The 25,734-nt window shown below is 43.5% G+C and overlaps 3 protein-coding genes across 3 annotated transcripts in view; 1 reads left to right on the top strand and 2 right to left on the bottom strand.

The window, feature by feature from the left end:
• The window catches only part of LOC135111828 (uncharacterized), a 10,311-nt gene extending 9,768 nt beyond the window's left edge, over positions 1-543 (bottom strand). Inside the window, exon 1 of the mRNA XM_064025538.1 lies at positions 123-543. Coding sequence (XP_063881608.1) covers positions 123-543 — 421 coding nt within the window. The remainder of the gene's footprint in view (positions 1-122) is intronic.
• Positions 544-633: 90 nt separating this feature from the next.
• LOC135111827 (loricrin-like) lies at positions 634-1,197 on the top strand. Its single transcript, XM_064025537.1, has one exon. It carries the CDS (start codon positions 634-636, stop codon positions 1,195-1,197), a length of 564 nt encoding a protein of 187 aa, XP_063881607.1.
• Positions 1,198-20,388: 19,191 nt separating this feature from the next.
• On the bottom strand, positions 20,389-24,890 carry LOC135111826 (uncharacterized). The gene is made up of 3 exons (XM_064025536.1): positions 24,615-24,890; positions 22,729-24,269; positions 20,389-20,471 (listed from the first exon to the last, which is right to left on the bottom strand). The coding sequence occupies exons 1-3, from the start codon at positions 24,881-24,883 to the stop codon at positions 20,389-20,391; spliced, it is 1,893 nt and encodes a 630-aa protein (XP_063881606.1). The 5' UTR covers positions 24,884-24,890.
• Between the last annotated feature and the right edge of the window lie 844 nt (positions 24,891-25,734).

Below are 25,734 nucleotides of genomic sequence, written 5' to 3'. Positions count from 1 at the left end.
TTGTGTGGCACCAGTCCTGGAACTTTAATGACACACCTCGTATATATATATATATATATATATATATATATATATATATATATATATATATATATATATATATATATATATAGGTGGTGCACCAGCGGTTGGCGGTGGAGCAGGATAGGAGTTGGTGCACAAGCAGGCGGCAGAGGGACAGGACAGGAGGTGGTGAACCAGCGGGCGGCGGCGAGGCAGGACTGGAGGTGGTGCACCAGCGGCCAGCGCCGTGGCACTAAACGAGTTGGTGTACCATTTGGCGCCGGCGGGGCAAGAAAGATGGTGGTGCACTAGAGGTTCCGGCGGAACAGGACTTGAGGTGGTGCACCTGTGGGGGGCGGCTGGGTAGAACAGGTGATGAACCAGTGGGCGGCGGCGGGGTAGGACAGGTGGTGCACTTGCAGGCGGCAGACTTGGCGTGACAAGAGCTGGCGCGCCAGCGGGCGGAGGCGGGTATGACAGGTGGTGCACTGGCGGCTGCCGGCAGACCAGGACAGGTGGTGGTGCAGGAGCGGGCGGCATTGGGTCAGGCCAGGAGATGGTGCACAAGCGGGAGGTGATGTGACAGGACAAGATGTGGTGCAGCAGCAGGCGGCGGCGGAGCAGGACACGATGTGGTGCACATGCGGGTGGCGTCGGAGCAGGACAGGAGGTGCACCAGCGGGCGGCGGCGGACAGGACAGGAGTTGGCCCTCCATCAGGCGGCGGTGGGTCACGATAGGAGGTGGTACACCAGCGGGCGGCGGCGGGGCAGAACAGGAGGTGGTGCACCAGCGTCCGGCGTTGGGGCATGATAGGAGGTGCACCAGCGGGCTGTGGTGGGCCAGGACAGTAGGTGGTGCACCAGCTGCCAGCGGCGAGGCACTACAGGAGGTGGTGCACCAACGGCCGGCGGCGGGGAAGGACAGGAGTTGGTGCACCAGCGGGCGGCGGCGGGGCAGGACTGGAAGTGGTTCACAAGCGGGCGGCGGCGGGGCAGGAAGGAGGTGGTACATCAGCGGGCGGCGGCGGGATAGGACAGGTGGTGCATCAGCGGGCGGCTGTGGGGCAGGACAGGAGGTGGTGCACCAGCGAGCGGTGGAGGTGCAGGACACGAGGTGGCGCAGCAGCGGGCGGCACCGAAGCAGGACAGGAGATGGTACACCAGCGGCCGGCTCCGGGGCACTACAGGTGTAGCTTTGGGTTGTTTTAGTGGTATGGTTTATTATGTTCGGTTCAGTTCGAACCAGAATTCATGTACTGGTTACTAGACGAATAAACGGGATTAGGCTTCCTGACGGTTGTAGAGGTAGTGCGCCTCTCCTTACCCTCCCGGCCTTGCGACGAGACACTATAATAATAATAATAATAAATAATTTATTGTCACGTATAATACATGGAAATTGCTTCATGAGCTCTCAGTAAAAGTGATAAAACCGCACATACGTCATACATTCCTCGTACTACTCACACACATAGGTCATTTACAGGCCACAGGAACAAACCCGGTCTGTGCTACTGGTAGATTGTCTGTTGTTCATTTAACATTTTAATACTGCTAGATACAAAAGATCTTGAATATCTTGATGTTCTACAGTATAATGACCTCAACCTTCTTCCAGAGGATAACATTTGATAATATTGGTTTAAAGGATGAATGGGATCATGTCGTACTACCTCACATCTCCGGACAACTGCTTTCTTATAAATTTCTACAAGAGGGATGATGTTCTCAACCCCAAGTTTCCCACAATTTTTCATTATTTTACAAAGTTTGTTTTTTTTAATTCAATGTTACAATTTCCGTACCAGCAAGTTATATTAAACGAAAGAACAGATTGTATTATTGCTGAATAGAATATATCCATAATCTTTCTGTCAATTCTTAGTTTACTTAATTGCCTTACAAAATACATTCTAGAATTGATTTTTTTTGTAAAGTGTCTCAACATTATTATTAAAAGAAAATTTATCATCAATTATTGTTCCTAAGTATTTATATTCCTTGATTCGCTCCACCATCTCACCATTTACAAACAGAGGAGGGTGATCATATAATGAAGTGCTGTAGTCTACGACCATCTCTTTTGTTTTCTTTACATTTAACTCTAAAAAGTTGCTGCTGCACCAGTCCACAAACTTTTCCACCTCCTCTCGGTATGCAGTGTCATCATTACCACACCGACCCACAAGGACACTATCATCAGCATACTTAAACAAACGGCAGTTCACATCCCGACACACACAGTCACTTGTGTATATAGTAAAAAGCATGGGTGACAACACACAACCCTGAGGAGCACCTGTGTTTGTAATGACGACACTCGATTTTGCACCCTGAAAGCTGACATATTGTGGTCGATGAGTCAAGAAATTATTAATCCATAAATCAAGTTAGAATTTACGTTCATGTTTTTCAATTTAGTCATCATTAGGTGAGGCTGAATTGTATTAAAAGCGCTCGAAAAGTCTACAAAGAGGATCCTAGCATAGCGTTTAAAACTGGAGGTATTTCCTTTATCTAAAAAATTTAAAACATAGTCAGTGAAAGACAGGGTTGCATCCTCAACACACCGGTTTTTGGTATAAGCAAATTGATAATTATCTACGAAATGGGTAGCCTGTTCTAACAATATATCTTTGACTATTTTTTCAAGACATTTCATGATGACAGATGTTAAAGCTACCGGGCGATAATCATTCTTACACATAGGCGGTGATTTCTTTGGTATTGGTATAACTTCAGATGTTTTCCATATTGCTGGTATGTAAGCTTCATCAAGTGATTGCTGAAAAATCCTACACAAAATTGGAGCTAAAGGTTCCTTACACATTCTCAGGAAATTGCCATTGATCTTATCTGGACCTGACACTTTACCTATCTTAATTGATTGTAGACTTTTAAGTACATTTGCCTCTGAAATTACAATTTTTGAGTCGTTTGTATTCTGTAGCTGATTGATAATAACAGAAGATTCCTGTGAAAAGACATATTTATCAAATCTTGAATAAAAAACATTGAGTTCATTACAAAAATCTTTAGAATTGTTAACAATGTGATTACCTGCACTTTTTCGCATACCTGTTAACTGCTTAATACCATTCCATGCTGACTTTGTGTCTTTTTTTAACATATTTTCCACCTTTTGTTTATATCTATCTTTACATACTTTAATTGCTGTATCAATTTCCCTTTGAACACTTTTTGCTCCAGTTTTATCATTTATGCCATAACAATATTTTTTCTTATTTATTAGTTCTTTTAGTTCCTTTGTAACCCATGGTTTGTTGTTTGGAAAACATCTAACTTTCTTTGTAGGTACAACATTGCTTATGCAAAAGTGCAAATAGGAATTTAATACATCCACATTTTTGTCTAGAGAGTCCCTGCTGTCATATAAAATATCAAAATCTGTTGTTTCCATACATCCTAAAAGGGTATCATTTACATCTTTGTTCCACGAGTATATTAATTTTCAACTGGCTTACTACGCTTCAATAATTGTCTGTATACTGGCGTAAGCAGACACATATTATGGTCAGAGACGCCCAATGGCTCTAGTTTCTTGGCCACATAGCTATTTTGAACATTACAAAAGAATGGATCTAATAATTTATCGTCTCTTGTTGGGAAACTTATAAATTGTTTTATAAATTGTTTATATTTTGGAGCAGTGAGTAGGATTCTCACCTTCAATGAAGGCCACCGGAATATATCCGCCTCCGCCATTTCTGCCGTGTCTTGGGAAGGCCTCCTGCGCCTGGGTGGACTGGGAGTGCCGGTTTGAGATATTCCTCGCAGCTGTCGGCGGCAACGACTTCACGGAAATACGGAAGAAGGCGTTGTTGCTTCACAACGTGGGTGATGAGGCGCAGAAGGTGTTTTATAAGGAGCCACAGGCTATTAAGGCTACGGTTGAGGATGACTACGCGAACGCGATGTGGCAGCTAAAGTGTTTCTATCCGCCTTAAGTAAACGTCCTTGTTGAAAGGTTTAACTTCTGATGCAGAAGGCAGCGCGGAGGTGAGTCAACGGCTTAATATATGTGGCTGAGCTGCGGCGATTGGTGCATAATTGCCAATTCGGGGCACTTGTTTGTTTTCTCGACCAAGTGGTTGAGAAGACTGTTCATCCGTGGCCACGTGAAAGGTTCCTCCAGAATAACAAGCATACGTTGGATGTGGTTGTGGCGCAAGCGGAAGCGTAAGAACGCTCCATGCGGGAATCACAAGAGATGGAAGAACCAGCTTGCAACACTTTCAACTTCACGAGTGAGGGAACCTCATGGGAGGTGCAGAAAACTGCAGCCTTACAAGGGAAAGGTAGTGAGAAGTGTGGTAACTTTAAGAAGGGAGAGCACTTGGCCCGAAACAGCCAGTGCCCTGCTCGTCAATCACAGAGCTGGCGTTGTGGAAAGCTGGGCCATTGGGCAGCGTCGTGTCATTCCTCGAGATTTCAGAAGGTCCAGAAGTGTGAAGAGGAGGAAGCTATCCTGAGTTGCACCAACAAGAAACACCTAGGACGGCTAACGTGTCAAATTGTGATTAATGTAGGACAGGAGAGGACGCTACGCCTGCAACTGCGTCCATTCCGCTGTTCCCCTTGTCTTTTGCAAAAGAACATTTCAAGAGAGCCAGAGGGAAGGCGACTGCAACCAATCTCTACGGGGTAGGGAGAACGCCACTCGTTGTCGTCGGCACCATAACTGCTACGGTGAGTGTTGACGGTCGTCAGGTGACGACGAACTTTTACATCGTTAATTCATGCGCTACCGAAGCATTAATTGGAGTACATCTTTTGACACTGCTTGGGCTCACCATCCACCCAGCGACGGGCGAAGTGTTTGCTGTAGAACAAGGGTGTGTTAAAACTCAGCTCGAGGGAGAGATACCCAGATGAGCTAGTATCTGACAATGGGCGTCAGTTCAGAGAGAGAGAGAGAGAGAGAGAGAGAGAGAGAGAGAGAGAGAGAGAGAGAGAGAGAGAGAGAGATGGTGGTTGTTAGTGTATCGTGATTATAGTAAAAATCACAATATATTAGAAATTTATTTCTAAGTAAGGTCTGTGTTATATGCAATATATAATATGTAAGCATTACTGAATAAGTGGAACCACCTGCGCGTGGTTTATTTATGGCTTGTATTGTGGCGTTTAAGTTACAACTTTGTCTATCTTGGTAATTATATGGGACTATTGAATTACATAAAATGTTTTAGGCAGGGAAATTTAGGGATTCAGTGTATAAATTTTTATACATGTTTAGGTTTAATCTTTAATAGGGTTGTAGGGTTGTGTTGCTTTAGCCGGATAGAGGCAGTGACTGACGACATGACGTTGTTGTTTCCGGGTCTCAGAGGAGCCCAGCTTAGGCAGCATGCAGACGTGTCAGATGTATGTCCAGGATTTGTATTTTGTGTTGAATATCTCTTGACTCTTTATGGAACGATATTCAGGTTTTGGTCAGTAACAGGGTTAACTTAAATAGGTATTAATATTTATTCCAGCAATGAGAGGGTGAGATAAATGAAACATATGACGGGGTCCCGGTGGAGAATTTTGCGTCAGTTCTATACCTGTAGTGAGACGGTGCATCATTTGTATGTAGTTATTAGGATTATAATATACATTTCAGCAGTTTGGTGAAGTGGCTGGTGCCCTGTCTCCATGTGTTTATCACTGTGGGACCTGTGCTGACTGACTGATGTTATTCGGGTCTTGTGTCGAAAGACGGTGCGGCAGTGTTGTGAGTTTGCCTATTTTCGTGCAACTATTTTCATGTATTGAGTTCAGCTAAATTTTATGGTTGATTCATACACTTAGTTGCTGACTTATATATTCTGTATTTATCTTATTGTGATGTGATTTCCTGGTTTGGTTATTGAATGATGCATTCTATATTTTCTTATTGTGGTGTGATTTCATGGGTTGGTCGTTTCATTCTAAATTTTGAGGAAAAAATTGACTGTTTGGATGTTAACATGTTGAATCAAATCAGTAAAGGGATCCCAACACCGCAGATTTTTTATTTATTTATTTATTTATAATAATAATAATAATAATTAATAATTGATGGTTTATTGATCAAGAAAGCTTTACAAAGTCATTTATAAAACGTCATGTCTTGATTTACAACAAGTGCGTATCTATTTAGGTAGCTACATGAAAGGTAAAATAAGCTCAAGAAGCTGCTAAAATAAATATAAAACATGTACATAGGTATTTACAAGGCATTGAGTTTAGAGACAATATATGGTATTGGAGAGTTCTGGTATCTTGAGGTCCTACACCTTACTGACTGCAAGAGTTGACTACCTCTCCTTGTTTCCCTACCATGGACATCATGCAAGGTCTGTGGCAACATATTTCTGAGCTCGGGTGAGTTGAGCAGTCCCCGTCCAAAATTTATTGTTGCTGCTTCTCGTCGCTTGTGTAATGATTCTGTACCAAGTAATTGCAGTGCATGGTTGTAGTTCAGATAGGCCTCACCCAATATGATTCTAAAGCAACGCTTTTTAAGTTTTTCAAGTGAATTATGCTGTGCATGCGTGAGACCTGGGTGCCATACAGGTGCAGCATATTCTAGGACAGTTCTTATGTACCATGTGTATAGTATGAACATTACATTTGGACTAAAAGAAAATTGTCTTGCTCGATATAGGATAAAAAGGAGACTGCTAGCTCTACTGACAATGTGAGTGATATGATCGTTCCAAGTAAGATCTGAATTAATGTGAACCCCAAGTAGCTTGCAAGAGTGTACTATCGGGAGTTCGTATCCATTTAATTTAAGTAGTGGGAAGACGATAGGTCTTTTGGGTGGGCACACAATCATTACTTCACATTTAAGGGGGTTTGGGCACATCTTAATAACTTCACAATCCCGAGCTAATTTATCCAAGGTATTTTGCATTGTGAAAGTTACTGTATTTTCTACATCTACTATTTCCATTATAGTTAAATCATCAACATATTTGACATGAATTGGGGAATTTCTGCATAGTCTGTTAATAACAGCCAAGAAAATAATGGGACCAAGACGTGTCCCCTGAGGTACTCCACATGTTATCATATCATAATCAGAAATAATATCATCATATCTAACCCTATGTTTTCTGTTTGATAAAAAGTTTGCCACAAACATGAGCAATGAAGGTCTACATCCTAATAAAAATAGTTCTGTTAAAGCTACAGTATGGTCAATATAATCAAATGCTTTTTTAAAATCAATCAAAACAATATGTGCTATTTTCTTAGGTACATCAAGGCCCTTTAAAACTGAGTTTAAAAGCATGACTAGACAGTGACTGGTAGATTTACCTTTAAGGTTTCCATACTGAAATGGGTCTAAATTGGGACGAATGTCTTCTAATACCAACACAGCTACATACCCTTCCAATATTTTGCCCAAGTCCGGTGTGAGTGACAATGGTCGTAAATCTCCTAGCTGGGAAATTACCTTTTTCTTGGGTAAAGCTACTATTGTCGCTTCTTTCCATCTACTGGGAAAGATGCCATTGCTCAGACAAAGGTTGTATACATAAGTGAGGGGTAGGCTAATTTCATAGGCAAATTCCTTAATGAGCCTCTTTGGTAATGATCCAGGTGGAGAAGCTTTTGTAATCTTAAGTTGTTTTAATGATTTGTACACACTGATACGATCTATTGAAGTGGTGTCACTGATTGGTAAAAAACTAGGTAGTTGTGAATGGTCAAGTGATGGGAGGGTTGTGCATATATTGGTAAAATGTTGCTTGATTTTTTCTCCAATAATCTGAGTATCTAAATGATCTAAAAAGGGGATATTAAGTTTCTTTTTCTGAGTTCCTAGTATGCATCTTAAATTCTTGGAGAAATGTACAGAATTTATGTTATTTTCCTCAATACTGAGTGCTGTTGCCTTTTTTGCTGCTTTTATTTCGGCTTTTACTCTAAGGTATAACAACCTCCACTTGCCCATCCTGCCCCTGCTGTAAGCACGACGTCTCTGGTCCATAAGCCGGAGTATCCTGGCGGTTATCCACGGTTTGTTTTCCCGCCGCATTCGCTGCTGCTGCTCCGGGAAGTGTACCTCGTACTGCTGCCTCACCATGCCCTCCAACAAGTCCGCCGCCTCGTCCACGTCCTGCACACTTAGTACGGCACTCCAGTCCTCTGCCGTGATCCACTGACCGAAGCTTCGGACGGATGAGTCGAGGAATGGCCGGTACACCCTCACAGTATAGGGTGGTGGGGCGGGTGGCGCCTCGGGTTGACACAGCACACACAGATGTCTACTAAGTCCTATGGGTGGATGAACACTACTGGTTGTGTAAAATTCTGCATCCGTCAGAATAAGGTCAATCATTGCATTACCGTGTGTTGGCTGATTAACTATGCATCTGAGTTCTAAGTTGGTCATAATGTTAGCGACGTTCAGATTGTTACAGTCCCCCATAATAACTGTACGCATGTCAGTATAGTTGGAGCGTAAAGTGTCCGTGGTTGTAATAAGATGCTCCACAAGATCGTCGTGTGAGGCTGCCGCAGGGGGATGGTATACACAGCACACACACAACCGTTTTATTAGTTGGGCAAATTTTTGTTCAATAACAACCCATACACACTCGACGTTTTCCGGCACTGCAATTTCAATGTTTTTGGTCAATGGTTTTGGTGTTTTTATTTATTTATTTTCTGAATAGCATTACAGTTCAACAACGCGCAATCATAGACGAGCTCAAGAAGGACAGGACAGCAGCCAAGAGGAGGTTTACCAAGAAGGTCAACATCTTCAAGGAGGCACATATAAGAAGGTCGGCAGTTGAAGTGTTGCAACAAATATACAATGTGGTTATTGCGTGTTTCAATGTAGATGATGCGGCAAACAAGGCTCTTATAGCTGTTTTGCAGAAGTCAGAACCGTGTGATGAATATGAATAGTACATGATTGAACTGAAAAATGTTAGACATGAAGTTCATGATACTTTGGTGACTGAGGTAGCAAAGGGGAAGCAGAAGCCAACCCAGGCCGTAAAGAAACTGGCGCCTCCTAAATTTTGTAGTTCTATTAGAGTATTCCCTACCTTTATCAAGGACTATGAAAGGTTAGTCGTATCTCAGCAAGGAAAAAGACCCTTATGTTTTGGGGAATTCTTTGGAGGGTGAAATTGGTGGAAGATTCGGATAACTATGATCGCATGTGGGTACGTCTGCAGGAGACTTATGGTAATCCAGCCAAAATGATAGATTCTATTTTGGGATATATTAGAGTAACTAAACCAGTGATTGATGGTGACAATAAAAGGCTTATAAATATGATTAACACTGTGGAGAAAATGTGGTTGGACATTGAGAATATGGGTCAGTTGAACGAGCCTGAAAATACTACTGTGATTACTAAAGTGGAAAGATTATTACCGAGTACTTTGAGAAGAAAATGGGCAATAAGAGTGCAGTCTATAAAGTCTGATGGATTTAAAAGTTTAGTGACATTCTTGACTGAACAGCGTAAGGCAATAAAGTATTTACATGATGACTCGAAGGTAACTGCTAGAACTACCGTTCATGTGCTTGAACAGGGTAACTCCAAGGAGTCAGAACTTGCAGAAGTTGTGAAACAGTTAACAAGAGAGCAGGAAAGATTTGAGAGTCAGGTGCTAGAAAGTTTAGCCAATATGTCCCTGGCTATTAATGAAAGGTTTCAGGGAGTAGCAAGTAACAGTGCCTCAAGTTATGCACCCAGAGGCAATTTTAAAAGGTGTTCTGTACATGGATCTGATACTCATGAGCTGAAGAATTGTAGTTCTTTTAAGCAATGGACAAAAGAGGATAAACTTCCATTTCTAAAATTTTTATGTTACATGCGTATGAAGGAAGGATATTTCGCAAGAAACTGTAGTAAAGGATATCCATGTAGTTATTGTAATTGGGGAACAGTGTGGAAAATATCATCATTCTTGCATTCACCTTCTATTTGTTAATAATAGTAGCTGACTGTGGAAGCTACAAGGAATCATATGACAAGGAATGGAATAATATTTATGACAAGCTATGTGAACAGTGGTGATCATGCCATAACCACCCATTATGATCCAGGAAGTAATATAACATTGATCACCAATAGAATGGTACAGAAACTGGGTCTTGTAGGAACACCAATAAGTTTAAATCTAACCAAAGTTGGAGCGCAAGCAGAAAAGTTAGAAAGTTATATATACAAAATAGTGCTGAGAGATAGATTTGGTAGGGAAAGAGTAATTGATGCATGTGGCATAACTGAAATAACTGCCGCGTCAAGAGAAATAAACCTACTTCCATTTGCAGATATGTTTGGTGTGCAAGAGTGGCAACTGAAGAGACCTAGTGGACATATTGAGTTATTGATTGGATCTGATTATTGTGCACTTTTACCACAAGTGATAAGGACAATAGGCAATGTTCAACTGAAGGGTAATGACTTTGGATTGTGTATTAGAGGAAGTCTGAATGGGGAAACCAATGGAGATGTTAGTTATCATGTTCAGATAAACAATATTACTTAGTCGAAGCCTGAAGGGTGGCTTCTTATGCCTCGACCAAACCCTAACCAGATAATCGAGAAGTATTCTTTAACTGAGAATTTAGGGACACAGTGTACTCCAAGATGTGGGGGATGTAAGTGTGGGGGGTTGCTCGCTGACAGGAAATTAAACTATAAAGGAAGAACGGGAGCTTAGACTTATTGAAAATGGTTTAAACTATGAGAAGGATAACAAGTTTTGGATCTCTGAATATCCTTGGATATCAGATCCTTGTAAATTACTTAATAATTTCCATATTGTTGTGGTTCGATTAAAAGCAACGGAGAAAAGGCTTATACGGATAGGACCTGAATATTGTTCAAAATACCATGGTATCTAGAGGGGTTGCACAGAAATTGACAGAGATGGAGATTCATGAAGGACCCGTCTTTTACTTGCCACACCACGAAGTTCATAAACCAGAATCACAGTCAACACCAATGAGGATTGTTTTCAATTCAGCAGCATAATTTCAAGGTGTTTGATATGCACACTCATAGATTTCTCTGGAAATCGAGAAAGTTCCTGATCATTACATGTTAAAGACAGTGACCTTTGGAGATAAACCGGGAGGAGCAATAGCCATGCTGAAGAAAACTGCTCAAACAGTTTTGAACAGTAATTGAAGTAATTTGAACAGTAATTGAAGACTCTTATGTGAATGATGTGTTAGGGAGTTTTGAGAATGCAAAAACCGCAATCGAAAGGATGAGACAGGTGGAAGAGGTGTTGGAAGCCGGAGGAATTGTTATGAAACAATAAGTCATGTCTGGTGATGAGCGATGCCTGAATAAGAAAGTTTTGGATGTCAAGCACGAAAACGTTTTGTGTTTATACTGGAAACCTAAAGAGAATGTCATTTCATTCAAAATAAAACTAAATTTTTCAAGGAAAACTGGACAAGGAAGGATTGAGCCAGATGTTGCAGCATGTGAACTGGATGTGCGTCTGTCACGCCTGTTGACAAAACGCATAACACTTAACCAGATAGTGACTTTGTATGATCCTCTTCGATTTATTACTCCCTTTACCCTTAAGGCCAAGTATTAATGCGAGACGTACTCATGGAAGGTAGTGGAAATCAACAAAGAGGATGGGATGAACCCGTTAATGAAGTTTTATATAAGAAGGCAAAATTACTATTTAAGGAGATGTTTTTGTTGGAAAATTTGATGTTTCACAAAGCATATAGAACTGTGGCATAAGTCAGGTGGGAACTGTCTGATGGTTCAGTTACCTCTCATTTATTGTGCTCTAAGAATAGAATTGCACCTACTAGACAACTCAATATACCAAGATAATAATTATGTGGTGCTGTTGTAGCCAGTCGTGTAAGATCCATAGTTGAAAGTGAAAAGCAGTACAAGTTTCAAAGAATTATTCATATCACAGATTCCTTTATAGCACGGGCCCAGATTCAAAAGGAATCATCTAAGTTTAACCCCATTGTTGCAAATAGGGTGGCTGAAATACAATCTCGGACAGACCCGACAGAGCGGTAACGGGTTCTATCTGAAGACAACCCAGAAGATTGAATTACAAGGGAGTGTGCTTTGTCAGAATTAGGACTAAACTCTATGTTGTAGAAAGGTCCCAAATTTCTCCATTTCGATCATGATAAATGGCCTGTAAAGCAAAGTTTTGAGAAAGAATTACCACAGTGTTTGTGAAGGCAACGACGCATGTCTCTGAAGCTTGGGAGACACAATCAATAATAGATATTGGTAGATTTAGTAGTTGCGAGAAATTGCTTTTAGTTACAGCTCGTGTATTGCAAGTAGTGAAGACAAGGTCATTGAAAGGATTGTGTAAAGAACCTTCAGCTGAATGTTTGCAAGTAGCGGAGAATTACTGAATCAAACAAGTGCAACAGCCCCTCTTTCCAGACTGGGAAAGAAGATTCAAACGACTTGTACCAAAACTCAATGAAGGCAATGAACCAGATTATCAAAATGGATGAAAGATAGTTGGGATTGTGATGAATTCATTCTTTTAACAATTGATCACCCGTTCACAAAGCTTTATCTTAGTCACCCGTTCACAAAGCTTTATCTTAGGAAGATACTTCAGGAAGATCATGCAGGTGTTGAGGCCTGTCTTGCTGAATTGCAGTTGAAATTTTGGGTGCCAGGAGCTCGTAGACTTCTCAAATATGTAAAATAAAAGTGTGATACCTGTCGCATGATTGACAAGAAACGTGCCTCTCAGTGTATGTGAGAACAGCCAAAGGAGAGACTTGAACCTTCACCCCGTTTTTTCAAATGTATCCCTTGATCTTTTTGGACTTTTGATATATGCGATACAGTGAAGCGAAGAGCGAAAAGAAAGACATATGGAGTAATATTTAACTGTATGGCTACTAGAGCCGTGTATCTAGACATTGCAGAAGGTTATGACACTGAAAGCTGACTGATTGATGTTATTCGGGTCTTGTGTCGAAAGACGGTGTGGCCATGTTATGAGTTTGACTATTTTCGTGCAACTATTTTCATGTATTGAGTTCAGCTAAATTTTTAAGGTTGATTCATACACTTAGTTGTTGACTGATATATTCTGGTTTGGTTACTGAATGATGCATTCTATATTTTCTTATTGTGGTGTGATTTCCGTTTCATTTTAAATTTTGAGGGGAAAATTGACTCTTTGAATGATAACAGGTTGAGTCAGTAAAAGGATCCCAACACTGCAGAATTGGTTTCTTCACCTGAATAGCATTACAGTTAGTTAGTTAGTTAGTTGTGATGTTGGTTGTTAGTTAGTTGGGTAGTTAGTTAGCTGTGATGGTGGTTATTAGTTAGTTAATTGTGATGATGGTTGTTAGTTAGTTAGTTTGTTTGTTAGTTAGTTAGTTAGTTATGATGGTGGTTGTTAGTTAGATAATTAATTGATGATGGTTGTTAGTGTAGTGCAGTAAGATGAAGGGAGTTGGGGCTGCCTTGCTGTATCTTTATTAACTGATTCATCCTGAAATGTGATATCAATGTAACAATCTTTTCAATAACCCATGAACATTCATTCAAATGAAGGATTTCAAATTCCCCACAAATCATCCTACCAATGCCACACATAAGTAGATCATGAAACAATCATTGTACAGTACACATACATCATTAATCTCATATGATCTCATGTTCAATATATCACTGGTGTATAAAATAAATTATCAATTAACTCACAGTATGACCACCCGATTACAGCCATGGAACACTCTGCAGCCAGTCTCATCCCAGTCTTGCCCTCTATCTCTCACAAATTATTGGGCTCATAAGTCTCTCTCTCTCTCCTTTCCATCACTGCAGCTCCTGCTTGACTGAAGCCTTCTCCTGCCACAGGTCTATCCTCATGCGCAGCATATATCCGTGTTATCCAACGGATGCCAAACTGTAATTTTCTCTATACTCTTTTTTTTAATTCTACATCCTAGAAATACAAATTATCAATTTAATATTTCACTACAATTTCCACTTCACAACAGTCTATAATCCCTCTAAAAGCAATCCTAATACCAAGTCCTTCACTGCAACTCAACCTGTACTTGTGCATCACTTCAACAAATCACAACTATGCACGCCTCCACCTCCCACTTCCAAAGTTGCCAAAATATAATAAATAAGGATGAACATCATATATAAATAAAACGGCTATTATGATGATAATCATAATACACTCCCCCCACAAAAGTAAGTGTTCTTTCACTCTATTGTTCTTCCACTGCAGAGATCTTGTCATTTTCATATCAAGTTGTCCCACATAACATTTTCCTGATCCATTTATTTTATCCCTAAGTAACATATCTCTTGTCTTTCCCATCTCTTCCCTGTATGCTGTCTACAACTTGTGCTAATTTTCATTCTCCTCTCAATACATTTTGATCATTAGTAAGTACAATGTCACCCATCTGAACATTTCTTCCACTCATATATATATATATATATTTTTTATGCAGGAGGGACACTGGCTAAGGGCAACAAAAAAAAAATGCCCACTGAAATACCAGCCCCATAAAAGAGTCAAAGCAGTAGTCAAATATTGATGGAAACCTCCCTCTTGAAGGAATTCAAGTAATAGGAAGGTGGAAATACAGAAGCAGGCAGGGAGTTCCAGAGTTTACCAGAGAAAGGGATGAATGATTGAGAATACTGGTTAACTCTTGCATTAGAGAGGTGGACAGAATAGGGGTGAAAAAAAGAAAAAAGTTTTGTGCAGCGAGGCCGCGGGAGGAGTCCCGCGGCCTCGCTGCACAAAACATGCAGTTAGCAAGATCAGTAGAACAGTTAGCATGAAAATAACGGTAGAAGATAGCTAGAGATGCAACATTGCGACGGTGAGAGAGACGGTTAGAGGAGAGGAGTTGATGAGACGAAAAGCTTTTCATTCCACCCTGTCTAGAACAGCAGTATGAGTGGAACCCCCCCAGACATGTGAAGCATACTTCATATATGGACGGATAAGGCCCTTGTACAGAGTTAGCAGCTGGGGGGGTGAGAAAAATTGGCGGAGACGTACCAGAACACCTAACTTTACAGAAGTTGTTTTCGCTAGAGATGAGATGTGAAGTTTCCAGTTAAGATTATAAGTAAAGGACAGACCGAGTATGTTCAGTGTAGAAGAGAAGGACAGTTGCGTGTCATTGAAGAAGAGGGGATAATTGTCTGGAAGGTTGTGTCGAGTTGATAGATGGAGGAATTGAGTTTTTAAGGCATTCAACAATACCAAGTTTGCTCTGCCCCAATCAGAAATATTAGAAAGATCAGAAGTCAAAAGTTCTGTGGATTCCTTGCGTGAAATTTTCACGCACTTTCAACCTCCTGAAGGGTTGGACGTCTATGATAATACGTGGAAAAGTGCAGGGTGATATCATAAGCGTAGGAGTGGACAGGACAAGAAGTTTGGTTTAGAATTTAATTAATGAATAATAAGAAGAGAGTGGGTGACAGGACAGAACTGTGAGGAACACCACTGTTAATAGATTTAGGAGAAGAACAGTGACCGTCTACCACAGCAGCAATAGAACAGTCAGAAAGGAAACTTGAGATGAAGTTACAGAGAGAAGGATAGAAACCGTAGGAGGATAGTTTGAAAATCAAAGCTTTGTGCCAGACTCTATCACTAGCTTTTGATATGTCCAAGGCAACAGCAAAAGTTTCACCCAAATCTCTAAAAGAAGATGACCAAGACTCAGTAAGGAAAGCGAGAAGATCACCAGTAGAGTGGCCTTGACGGAACCCATACTGGCGATCAGATAGAAGGTTGTGAAGTGATATATGTTTAAGAATCTTCCTGTTGAGGATAGATTCAAAAACTTTAGATAGGCAGGAAATTAAAGCAAGAGGAAGCAATGGTAGTTTGAGGGATTAGAACGGTCACTCTTTTTAGGAACAGGTTGAATGTAGGCAAACTTCCAGCAAGAAGGAAAAGTAGATGTTGACAGACAGCGAAAGAGTTTGACTAGGCAAGGTGCAAGCACAGAGACACAGTTTTGGAGAACAATAGGAGGGACCCCATCAGGTCCATAAGCCTTCCGAGGGTTTAGGCCAGCAAGGGCATGGAAAACATCATTGCGAAGAATTTTAATAGGTAGCATGAAGTAGTCAGAGGGTGGAAGAGAAGGAGGAGCAGGCCCAGAATCGTCCAAGGTAGAATTTTTAGCAAAGGTCTGAACGAAGAGTTCAGCTTTAGAAATAGATGTGATAGCAGTGGTGCCATCTGGTTGAAGTAGAGGAGGGAAAGAAGAAGCAAAGTTATTGGAGATATTTTTGGCTAGATGCCAGAAGTCACGATGGTAGTTAGATCTTCAAAGGTTTTGACACTTTCTGTTAATGAAGGAGTTTTTGGCTAGTTGGAGAACAGACTTGGCATGGTTCCGGGCAAAAATATGAAGTACATAAGATTCTGGTGATGGAAGGCTTAAGTACCTTTTGTGGGCCACCTCTCTATCATGTATAGCACTAGAACAAGCTGTGTTAAACCAAGGTTTAGAAGGTTTAGGTCGAGGAAAAGAGTGAGGAATGTACGCCTCAATGCCAGACACTATCACCTCTGTTATGCGCTCAGCGCACAAAGACGGGTCTCTGACACGGAAGCAGTAGTCATTCCAAGAAAAATCAGCAAAATACCTCCTCAGGTCCCCCCAACTAGCAGAGGCAAAACGCCGGAGGCACCTTCGCTTAGGGGGATCCTGAGGAGGGATTGAAGCAATAGGACAAGATACAGATATGAGATTGTGATAGGAGGAGCCCAACGGAGAAGGAAGGGTGACAGCATAAGCAGAAGGATCAGAGGTCAGGAAAAGGTCAAGAATGTTGGGCGTATCTCCAAGACGGTCAGGAATACGAGTAGGGTGTTGCACCAATTGCTCTATGTCGTGGAGGATAGCAAAGTTGAAGGCTAGTTCATCAGGATGGTCAGTGAAGGGAGAGGAAAGCCAAAGCCAAAAGAGGGTGTAGGACAGGAGGAGGGAAGATGTGTCCGGAAGGGGCGGAGGAGAGAGGGAGGGGGAGATGTGAGGCGTGAGTATGCTGGAATGTCAGGTCATGCATGCTGAAATGAGAGAGGTGAGGTCGAGACGAGTAGATGAGATTGTGGAGAGGATGGTAGGGGCCGAGATGAGTGGACTAGGTTATGTAAATGTATATGAATTGTATCAATGTTTCGTAAAGTTCATACAGGTCAGTTAGCAAATATCCCGTGTAGAGCAATAAGATCACAGAAAAATTATCCTAAATGGATGACTGCTAGGTTAAAACATTATATAGGACGTAAGAGAAGTATATATAAGAGATTAAGGGCAGGTGAAGAAGTTTTAAGGTCACAATATAATGAATTCGTTAGAACAGTCAGGAAGTTAACGAGGAAAGCTAAGGGCAATTATGAATTAAAGGTAGCCAGCCAGGCGAAGACGGACCCCAAAGGAATTTTATCAGGTATACAGGACGAAGAATAAGAATACTATAGGTCCATTAAAGGCAGCAGATGGGGAACTGGTTAGTTCTGGGGAGGAGATTAGTAAACTTCTGAATGAGTATTTTTTACCTTTCTTCACTCAGGAAAACATACAGGATATGCCAGATAGTGAACAGGTGTTTAGAGCAGATGAGGATGAGAAGCTGACAGATATTTCCATAACTAGGGATATAGTGGAACAGGAGATAGATAAGCAAAAAAAGTTCAAGACACCAGGACCAGATGAAATATATCCCAGAGTAATTAAGGAATGCAAAGAGATTATTAGTGAGGCGTTAGTTTCTGTCTTTAGGAAATCACTTAAGTCGGGTGAGGTACCAGTAATGTGGAAGCAGGCTAATGTAGTACCCATCTTTAAGAAAGGAGATAAAACTTTAGCGTCTAACTATAGACTTGTCAGCTTAATTTCATTTGTAGGTAAATGTATTAGAGTCAATAATAGCGAGGAACATTAGGGAACATTTAGACAAACATAATTTAAATCAGTCACAGCATGGCTTCACTATAGGAAAGTCTTGCCTGACAAACTTGTTAAGTTTTTACAGTAAAGTGTACGAGGCAGTAGATAATGGTGATAGTTATGATACCTTATATCTGGACTTTAGTAAAGCATTTGACAAGGTACTCCATCAAAGGCTCCTCAGAAAGGTTAGGGCACACGGGGTAGATGGGAAGGTGTTAGGCTGGATTTGGTCATGGGTTAGCGACAGGCGACAGAGTTGTAATAAATTCAAGTGGGGTCATGTAATTAGTGGGGTGCCACAGGGATCAGTATTAAGGCTATTGTTATTTCTAATATATATCAATGATTTGGATATTGGAATTAGTAGTGATGTTAGTAAATTTGCGGATGACACAAAGATAGGTAGATTAATTAGGTCAGAATCGGATGCCATCGCCTTGCAGGCAGATTTTAGATAGAATGAATGAATGGACAGATAGATGGCAAATGCAACTTAATATCAATAAATGCAAAGTACTTAGCGTAGGTAGAAGAAACTCACACAATAGATACACATTAAATAACCAAACTCTGGTAGGTACTGGGTACGAGAAAGGTTTAGGAGTTATAATTAGCTCTGAACTCCGTCTAGGGAAACAATGCATAGAGGCCAGAAACAAAGCAAATAGGGTACTAGGATTCATTTTTAGGAGTGTTAAAAGTAGAAGGCCGGAAGTAATATTAAAGTTATACTTGGCGCTGATCAGACCTCATCTAGATTACGCTGTGCAGTTCTGGTCCCCACATTACAGGAAAGATATAGATCTATTAGAACCAGTACAGAGGAGAATCACTAAAAGGATACAGAGGATGAGGAGTATTCCCTACGAGGCGAGATTGAAGTTGTTAAATTTAAGAGGGGACCTGATGAAAGTTTTTAAGTGGTATAAGGATTATAACAAGGGGGATGTAAGCAAAATTCTTAGGATTAGCAACCGTGACAGAGCAAGATATAACTGGTCCAAGCTTGAAAAATTTAGGTTTAGGAAGGAGATAGGAAAAAAATTGGTTTTCAAATAGAGTGATAGATGAGTGGAACGGACTCAGTAATTATGTTGTTAGTGCTAGAACACTGGAGAGCTTTAAGAGAAGACTAGACAGGTTTATGGATGGGGATAACAGATGGAAATAGGTACTGTAGGTATATTTCATACAGGGACTGCCATGTGTAAGCCTGGTCGCTTCTTGCAGCTTCCCTTATTTCTTGTTCTTATGTTCTTATGTTCACTTTGGAAGTTAAGTAGTCAAAGAATTTCTTATAGTCAGAGGAGTTAGGTGAGAGGTATACAGCACAGATAAATTTAGTTTGAGAATGACTCTGTAGACGTAGCCAGATGGTGGAAAACTCGGAAGATTAAAGAGCGTGCGCACGAGAGCAGGTTAAGTCATTGCACACATAAAAGCAATATCCAGCTTTGGATCGAAAATGAGGATAGAAAAAGTAAGAAGGAATAGAAAAGGGGCTACTGTCAGTTGCCTCAGACACCTGAGTTTCAGTGAGGAAAAGAAGATGAGGTTTAGAAGAGGAGAGGTGGTGTTCTACAGATTCAAAATTATATCTTAGACCGCGAATGTTGCAGAAGTTAATGAAGAAAAAGTTAAGGGGGGTGTCAAGACACTTAGGGTCGTCGACAGAAAGGCAGTCCGACCTGGGGACATTTATGGTCCCCTCCCCAGATGGGGACTCCGAGGCTGGTGTAGGAGTCGCCATGATTTTAAAATTTTTGAGTGAAGGGTGTGTGTGTTATTAGGTGCTTGTAGTTTTGTGTGGAGGAAGAGAGTTGTCTTTAGAGGGCAATTTGTGACTGCCCCCTTGTGTTGTGAGACACAAAGGGAAATGTTCAATGAGGTCACAGCTGGGTTTATTAATAAGTTCACAGCAACCCCTGAACAGTGCTTTAGACTTCACTGGGAATAATTACCGTTTCGGCAGGTGTCTACTGCTACTTTTGGTGCACAATTAAAGTGGGGAAATAATTCTTCATCATTTTTTTTTTTTTCAAAAACAAATCAACTATCTTCGTCTTAAATGCATTTGACTTATTTAGGATTCCACTTTCGTCTCAAAATCCACAATGAGTTTCATTGAGAGATCGACCTAGTAGTAAATAAACCATTGTGTCTCAACACAGTCCCTTCACTGAAATCTTCACTTGGCTTAAACCCAATAGGCCGTTCATTCAAGACATTGGGAACCTCATACATCACAGTTGTATCTCCAAAAGATACAGCTGATTCACCTATGATTCTGGTAAGAGACCTCTTCACCAATCTAATCAATGATTCGCTACAAGTGTTCTCCCACGGGGCATCTGCAGATCTGTTAAATAGCCAGGTTAAACTAAACCTTTAAATTTTCTAAACCTAAATACTTCATGCTTATTCTACTGAGTAACCATTTCTCTCAATTCCTTGTTAGTAGACACCAACTGTGTGCCATTATCTGAGTACAGCTTCTTTGGAAATCCTGTAAGACATGTGAATCTCTTCAATACAGTAAGAAAATTTTTTGTTCGGAATTGTTCAAATTTACAGCCCTTGTCACCATGCAATTGGAAATTACTTCAAATACTTTTCTCTTCATGCTCCTTTTTACCGTATCACAAATCCATAAAGGACCAGAAAGGTCAACACTCACATTTTACCATGGAGGGCATGGTTCAAGTCTTTCCTTAGATATTTGTCCCATACACTGGGACAAAAAGAGAGATGTGTAATATCCCTGGAGAACCTGTCAACTTCGGTGGCAGTTTTGGAATTTGTTTTGTGTTACAAGGAGAAACATTCTTTATAATCAGTGTGCCGTGGGGTTTATTACAGGTCCACTGAGATTGTCAATTCCAACAGAAAGGTAAAAAGATCATCCAAAAATTGGAGGAAAAGTGTCCTGAAACCTCCCTCTTGAAAGAGATTGAGCCATAGAAAAGAAGAAATACGGAACCAGGCAGGAAGTTTACCAGAGAAAGAGATGAATGGTTGAGAATACTGGTTACTCTTCCATTAGAGAGGTGGACAGAATAGGAGTGAAAGTAGAAAGTCTTGCGCAGTGATGCCGCGGAAGGTGAGTGGGACTGAAAGTATCGGTAGAAGATAGCAAGAAAGGTAAACATTGCGGTGAAGAGAAAAAGATGTTGACGGCAATAACAATAATCATGAAAACACAGCTGAAAATCCAATTTGCTTCCACCTCAGCTTGTTAAAAGTCTTCGACATGGGATGCTGAACGAAATGTTTGAGAATACAACCCCATGAATGCGTGACTTGGAAACTTGTGAGTGGCATTACTCTGTATGGGAATTTTCAAGGTTTTGTTAGGACCTTTCTTATGTGTTAATAATGTTAGATTAGAGCACTAGAATGGTGGAGCGGCACACAGCCTGATCAGATTATTTTTCGCACTTCCCCGGATGACACTCAGTAGATAGTATCTGAGCCCAGGCGGGATAATAAGTAACTACGCACATACCGCCTCACTTTCCAGTCTTAATCGATACCAAGAAAACATCATCCAATTTACAAAATATTTATTTTCATGGTTTACACATATAATTGCAAGTTAGAGGGAATATTCACTGCATAATTTGGTGTAATCAATACACCAAATGGAAATGACCACAAAGACTGAACCAGAAGTACTCTTCGTGATGGTTTTGTGGAGAGGCTACTCGTGTGTGTGTGTGTGTGTGTGTGTGTGTGTGTGTGTGTGTGTGTGTGTGTGTAGCCATGGTTGCCGCTGTCATTAGTGTTACTTGTGTTGCTCCTGTTACTGGTGTTACCGGTGTTGCCACTGTTACTGGTGTTACCGATGTTACTGCCATTATCAGTGTTATTAGTATTATCGCTGTTGCCACTTTTACTATTGTTACCCGTGTTGTTGCTATTAGCAGCGTTTTCAGAGTTATCGCTATGCCACTGTTACTAGTATTTCCGCTGTCATTTGTATTGCCGCTTTTGTCAATGTTATCGTTGTTCTCGCTGTGTGTGTGTGTGTGTGTGTGTGTGTGTGTGTATGTGTGTGTGTGTGTGTGTGTGTGTGTGTGTGTGTGTGTGTGTGTGTGTGTGTTTATGCACTCAACATACAGAGATTGGTCCCTGATACGGATCAGTGGTCATTCCTTTGAAAAGATGAATAATAATACCTCTAGGTTTTCCAGTTAGGCGAAGGAACAATAGGTCAAGATACAAATATGAAGTTGTAATCAGAGGAGCCCAATGGAGAAGACAGGGAGACAGCAGGAAAAATTTGTGGGAGTATAAATATACTTAGAAAGCAGCCGAAAATTGCAGGCTAATCTGAGGCCTGCCACAGCCGTTGTGGCCATTATTACAGGAATTCCACATATCACCGTTGTTACCAGAATTCCCGTTATTACCATTGTTGCCGCAATTGCTATTATTTTCCCTGCCGCCGCTGCCGCCACTACCGCTTCCGCCACTGCCGCCGCCGCCGCCGCCACCGCTGCAGCCGCTGCCGCTGCCGCCACTACCGCTTCCGCCACTGCCGCCGCCGCCGCCGCCACCGCTGCCGCCACTGCCGCTTCCGCCACTGCCGCTGCCGCAACTGCCGCTGCCGCCACTGCCGCCGCTACCGCTGCCGCCACTGCCGCCACCGCTGCCGCCACTGCCGCCACCGCTGCCGCCACTGCCGCCGCCGCCGCCGCCACTGCTGCCGCCACTGCCGCCGCCGCCGCCGCCACCGCTGCCACTGCCACTGCCCCCGCTACCGCTGCCGCCGCCGCCACTGCCGCCGCCGCCCCCGCTGCCACTTCCACTGCCACCGCCGCCACTGCCGCCGCTACCGCTGCTTCCACTGCCGCCGCCGCCGCCGCCGCCGCCGCCACCGCCGCCGCCACTGCCACTGCCGCCTCCGCCACTGCCCCCGCTACCGCTGCCGCCGCCGCCGCCGCTGCCACTTCCACTGCCACCGCTGCCACTGCCGCCACTGCCGCTGCCACCGCTGCCGCCACTGCCGCCACCGCCGCCGCCGCCGCTGCCGCTTCCACTGCCACCGCCGCCATTGCCGCCGCTACCGCTGCCTCCACTGCCGCCGCCGCCGCCGCCGCCGCCGCTGCCACTGCCACTGCCGCCTCCGCCACTGGCCCCGCTACCGCTGCCACCGCCACCGCCGCTGCCACTTCCACTGCCACCGCTGCCACTGCCGCCACTGCCGCTGCCACCGCTGCCGCCACTGCCGCCGCCGCCGCCGCTGCCACTTCCACTGCCACCGCCGCCATTGCCGCCGCTACCGCTGCCTCCACTGCCGCCGCCACCGCCGCTGCCACTTCCACTGCCACCGCTGCCACTGCCGCCACTGCCGCTGCCACCGCTGCCGCCACTGCCGCCACCACCGCCGCCGCCGCTGCCACTTCCACCGCCACCGCCGCCATTGCCTCCGCTACCGCTGCCTCCACTGCCGCCGCCGCCGCTGCTGCCACTACCACTGCCGCCTCCGCCACTGCCCCCGCTACCGCTGCCGCCGCCACCGCCGCTGCCACTTCCACTGCCACCGCCGCCACTGCCGCCGCTACCGCTGCCTCCACTGCCGCCGCCGCCGCCGCCGCCGCCGCCACTGCCACTGCCGCCTCCGCCACTGCCCCCGCTACCGCTGCCGCCGCCGCCGCCGCTGCCACTTCCACTGCCACCGCTGCCACTTCCGCCACTGCCGCTGCCACCGCTGCCGCCACTGTCGCCACCGCCGCCGCCGCCGCCGCTGCCACTTCCACTGCCACCGCCGCCATTGCCGCCGCTACCGCTGCCTCCACTGCCGCCGCCGCCGCCGCCTCCGCCACTGCCCCCGCTACCGCTGCCGCCGCCGCCGCCGCTGCCACTTCCACTGCCACCGCTGCCACTGCCGCCACTGCCACTGCCACCGCTGCCGCCACTGCTGCTACCGCCGCCGCCGCTGCCACTTCCACTGCCACCGCCGCCACTGCCGCTGCCACCGCTGCCGCCACTGCCGCCACCGCCGCCGCCACCGCCGCTGCCACTTCCACTGCCACCGCTACCACTGCCACTGCCACTGCTGCCGGCACTGCCGCCACCGCCGCCGCCGCCACCGCTGCCACTGCCACTGCCGCCGCCATTGCCGCTGCCACTGCCGCCACTGCCGCTGCCTCCACTGCCGCTGCCACCGCTGCCACTGCCACTGCCGCCGCCGCCACTACCCTCGCTACCGCTGCCACCGCCGCCACTGCCGCCGCCGCCGCCGCTACCGCCGCTGCCACTGTCGGCGCTGCCTTCGCTGCGGGTGTTGTCAATGGCGGTGCTGGTGGAAACGTTAAGAGGAGATGCAATGTAATGGCAGAAGCGTGGAGAATTAAACGTAGAGAAACGAAAATGGAGGGATGATGATGGTGTGATTAAAGTGGAAGACAAAGAAACTAAAAAATAAAATGAGAAAATTCAGAAGGAAAAGATAGGTAGACAAAACTGGATGAAACATGCATAGGGATATAAGAGAACTACAAAAAAGTATCACCTACTCGTAATGCAAAGATGGAACGAGAAGCGTGATAACATTTAGACAGTGTAAATGCCGTGAAGTGAATGGGGAGGCATGACATGTATGAGATGAAGCGTTAACGTAGACGAGGAGGCGGCGATGACTTACCCAGTGTAGAAGGTGCCCAATTCTTGGGCGTCGGGCACGTAGAGAGCAATTGCTGCTCCCACCAAGCACAGCAGAGCTACGAAGGAGACCAAGAACCTGGAAGAAAGGTAGTAATGAGGAGTGGCATGTGAATGTGGCTTATTCTTTTTATTTCTTAATAGCAGGCCACTTCTGCTGAGGCGCCCATCGCCTTCCAAACCTCCTGTGTCTTTACACCTCCTGGCCCTCGGGACAAGCCAGAACATTCTGGAAGCTATTATATGACTCATTAGACCAAATGTTGTGTTGGTGGTTTGAATTTGAATTAACAGGGACCTAAACAGGGACCTAAAGCAGCCTTGGAGGTTAAATTCCAACTATAATTCAAGGTTAGCACTTGTCAGGTCAAGTAAGTCACAGGTCCCTGTGAACTCAAGCGTACTACTTTGGACAAAGTCTGTGGTTGGTAGTTGAGTTTTACTTAATAGCGTTCTAAAAATGGCCTTGAGTGGTATCACATGATCTCTAATATCAATTCCACTTCATACTGGCATTCTCAGGTCAGTTTATCCCTGTGAACCAAGTTTGTAATTGATACGCTGTAAAGAAGTTTGGAACAAACTAGAAGAAATTTAGGAACAAACAAATATATATATATATATATATATATATATATATATATATATATATATATATATATATATATATATATATATATATATATATATATATATATATATATATATATATATATATATATATATATATATATATATATATATATACACAAAGATATTTGCCTTTTATAGGTATAGGTAAGATTTATTTATTGAATTATTCATTTATTCTAAATGCCATGTAGAGACTAGCCAAGGGCTCAATGATGAAAGAAATAAGAGACCCATTTAACTTGAGTATGGTGAGGTGGCCACGAGAGCTATCTGTTGGAGCTATGGGTGTGTGAGTATAAGTATGAATTTGAGTAAATATATTAGTCTGAGAGTGAGTTTGAATACCAGTGTTAGTAAAAGTAAGTGTGAATATGAGTGTTGGTTCGGATGCGAGTGCGTTAGTGTGAGTGAAAATGATCGTTTGAATATTAGTATTAGTGTCAGTCATGAGTGTTAGTGTGTGTTAGTGT

Source organism: Scylla paramamosain, chromosome 22, assembly GCF_035594125.1.
Source record: "Scylla paramamosain isolate STU-SP2022 chromosome 22, ASM3559412v1, whole genome shotgun sequence".
In the NCBI taxonomy this organism is placed as follows: Eukaryota; Metazoa; Arthropoda; class Malacostraca; order Decapoda; family Portunidae; genus Scylla; species Scylla paramamosain.
Note: the sequence above shows the minus strand (reverse complement) of the source record. Positions and strands in the feature narration are given on the sequence as shown.

Bases quoted from the DNA above. Each gene is read 5' to 3' on its own strand.
- LOC135111826 (XM_064025536.1), bottom strand. From the start codon at position 24,883: ATGAGTCATATAATAGCTTCCAGAATGTTCTGGCTTGTCCCGAGGGCC. The intron at 24,270-24,614 runs GTAAGTCATCGC...CGTTTCCACCAG, and splicing joins TTGGGCACCTTCTACACTGG to CACCGCCATTGACAACACCC. The intron at 20,472-22,728 runs GTAGCGGGGGCA...CATGTCTTACAG, and splicing joins CAGTGGCGGCGGCGGCAGCG to GATTTCCAAAGAAGCTGTAC.
- LOC135111827 (XM_064025537.1), top strand. From the start codon at position 634: ATGTGGTGCACATGCGGGTGGCGTCGGAGCAGGACAGGAGGTGCACCA.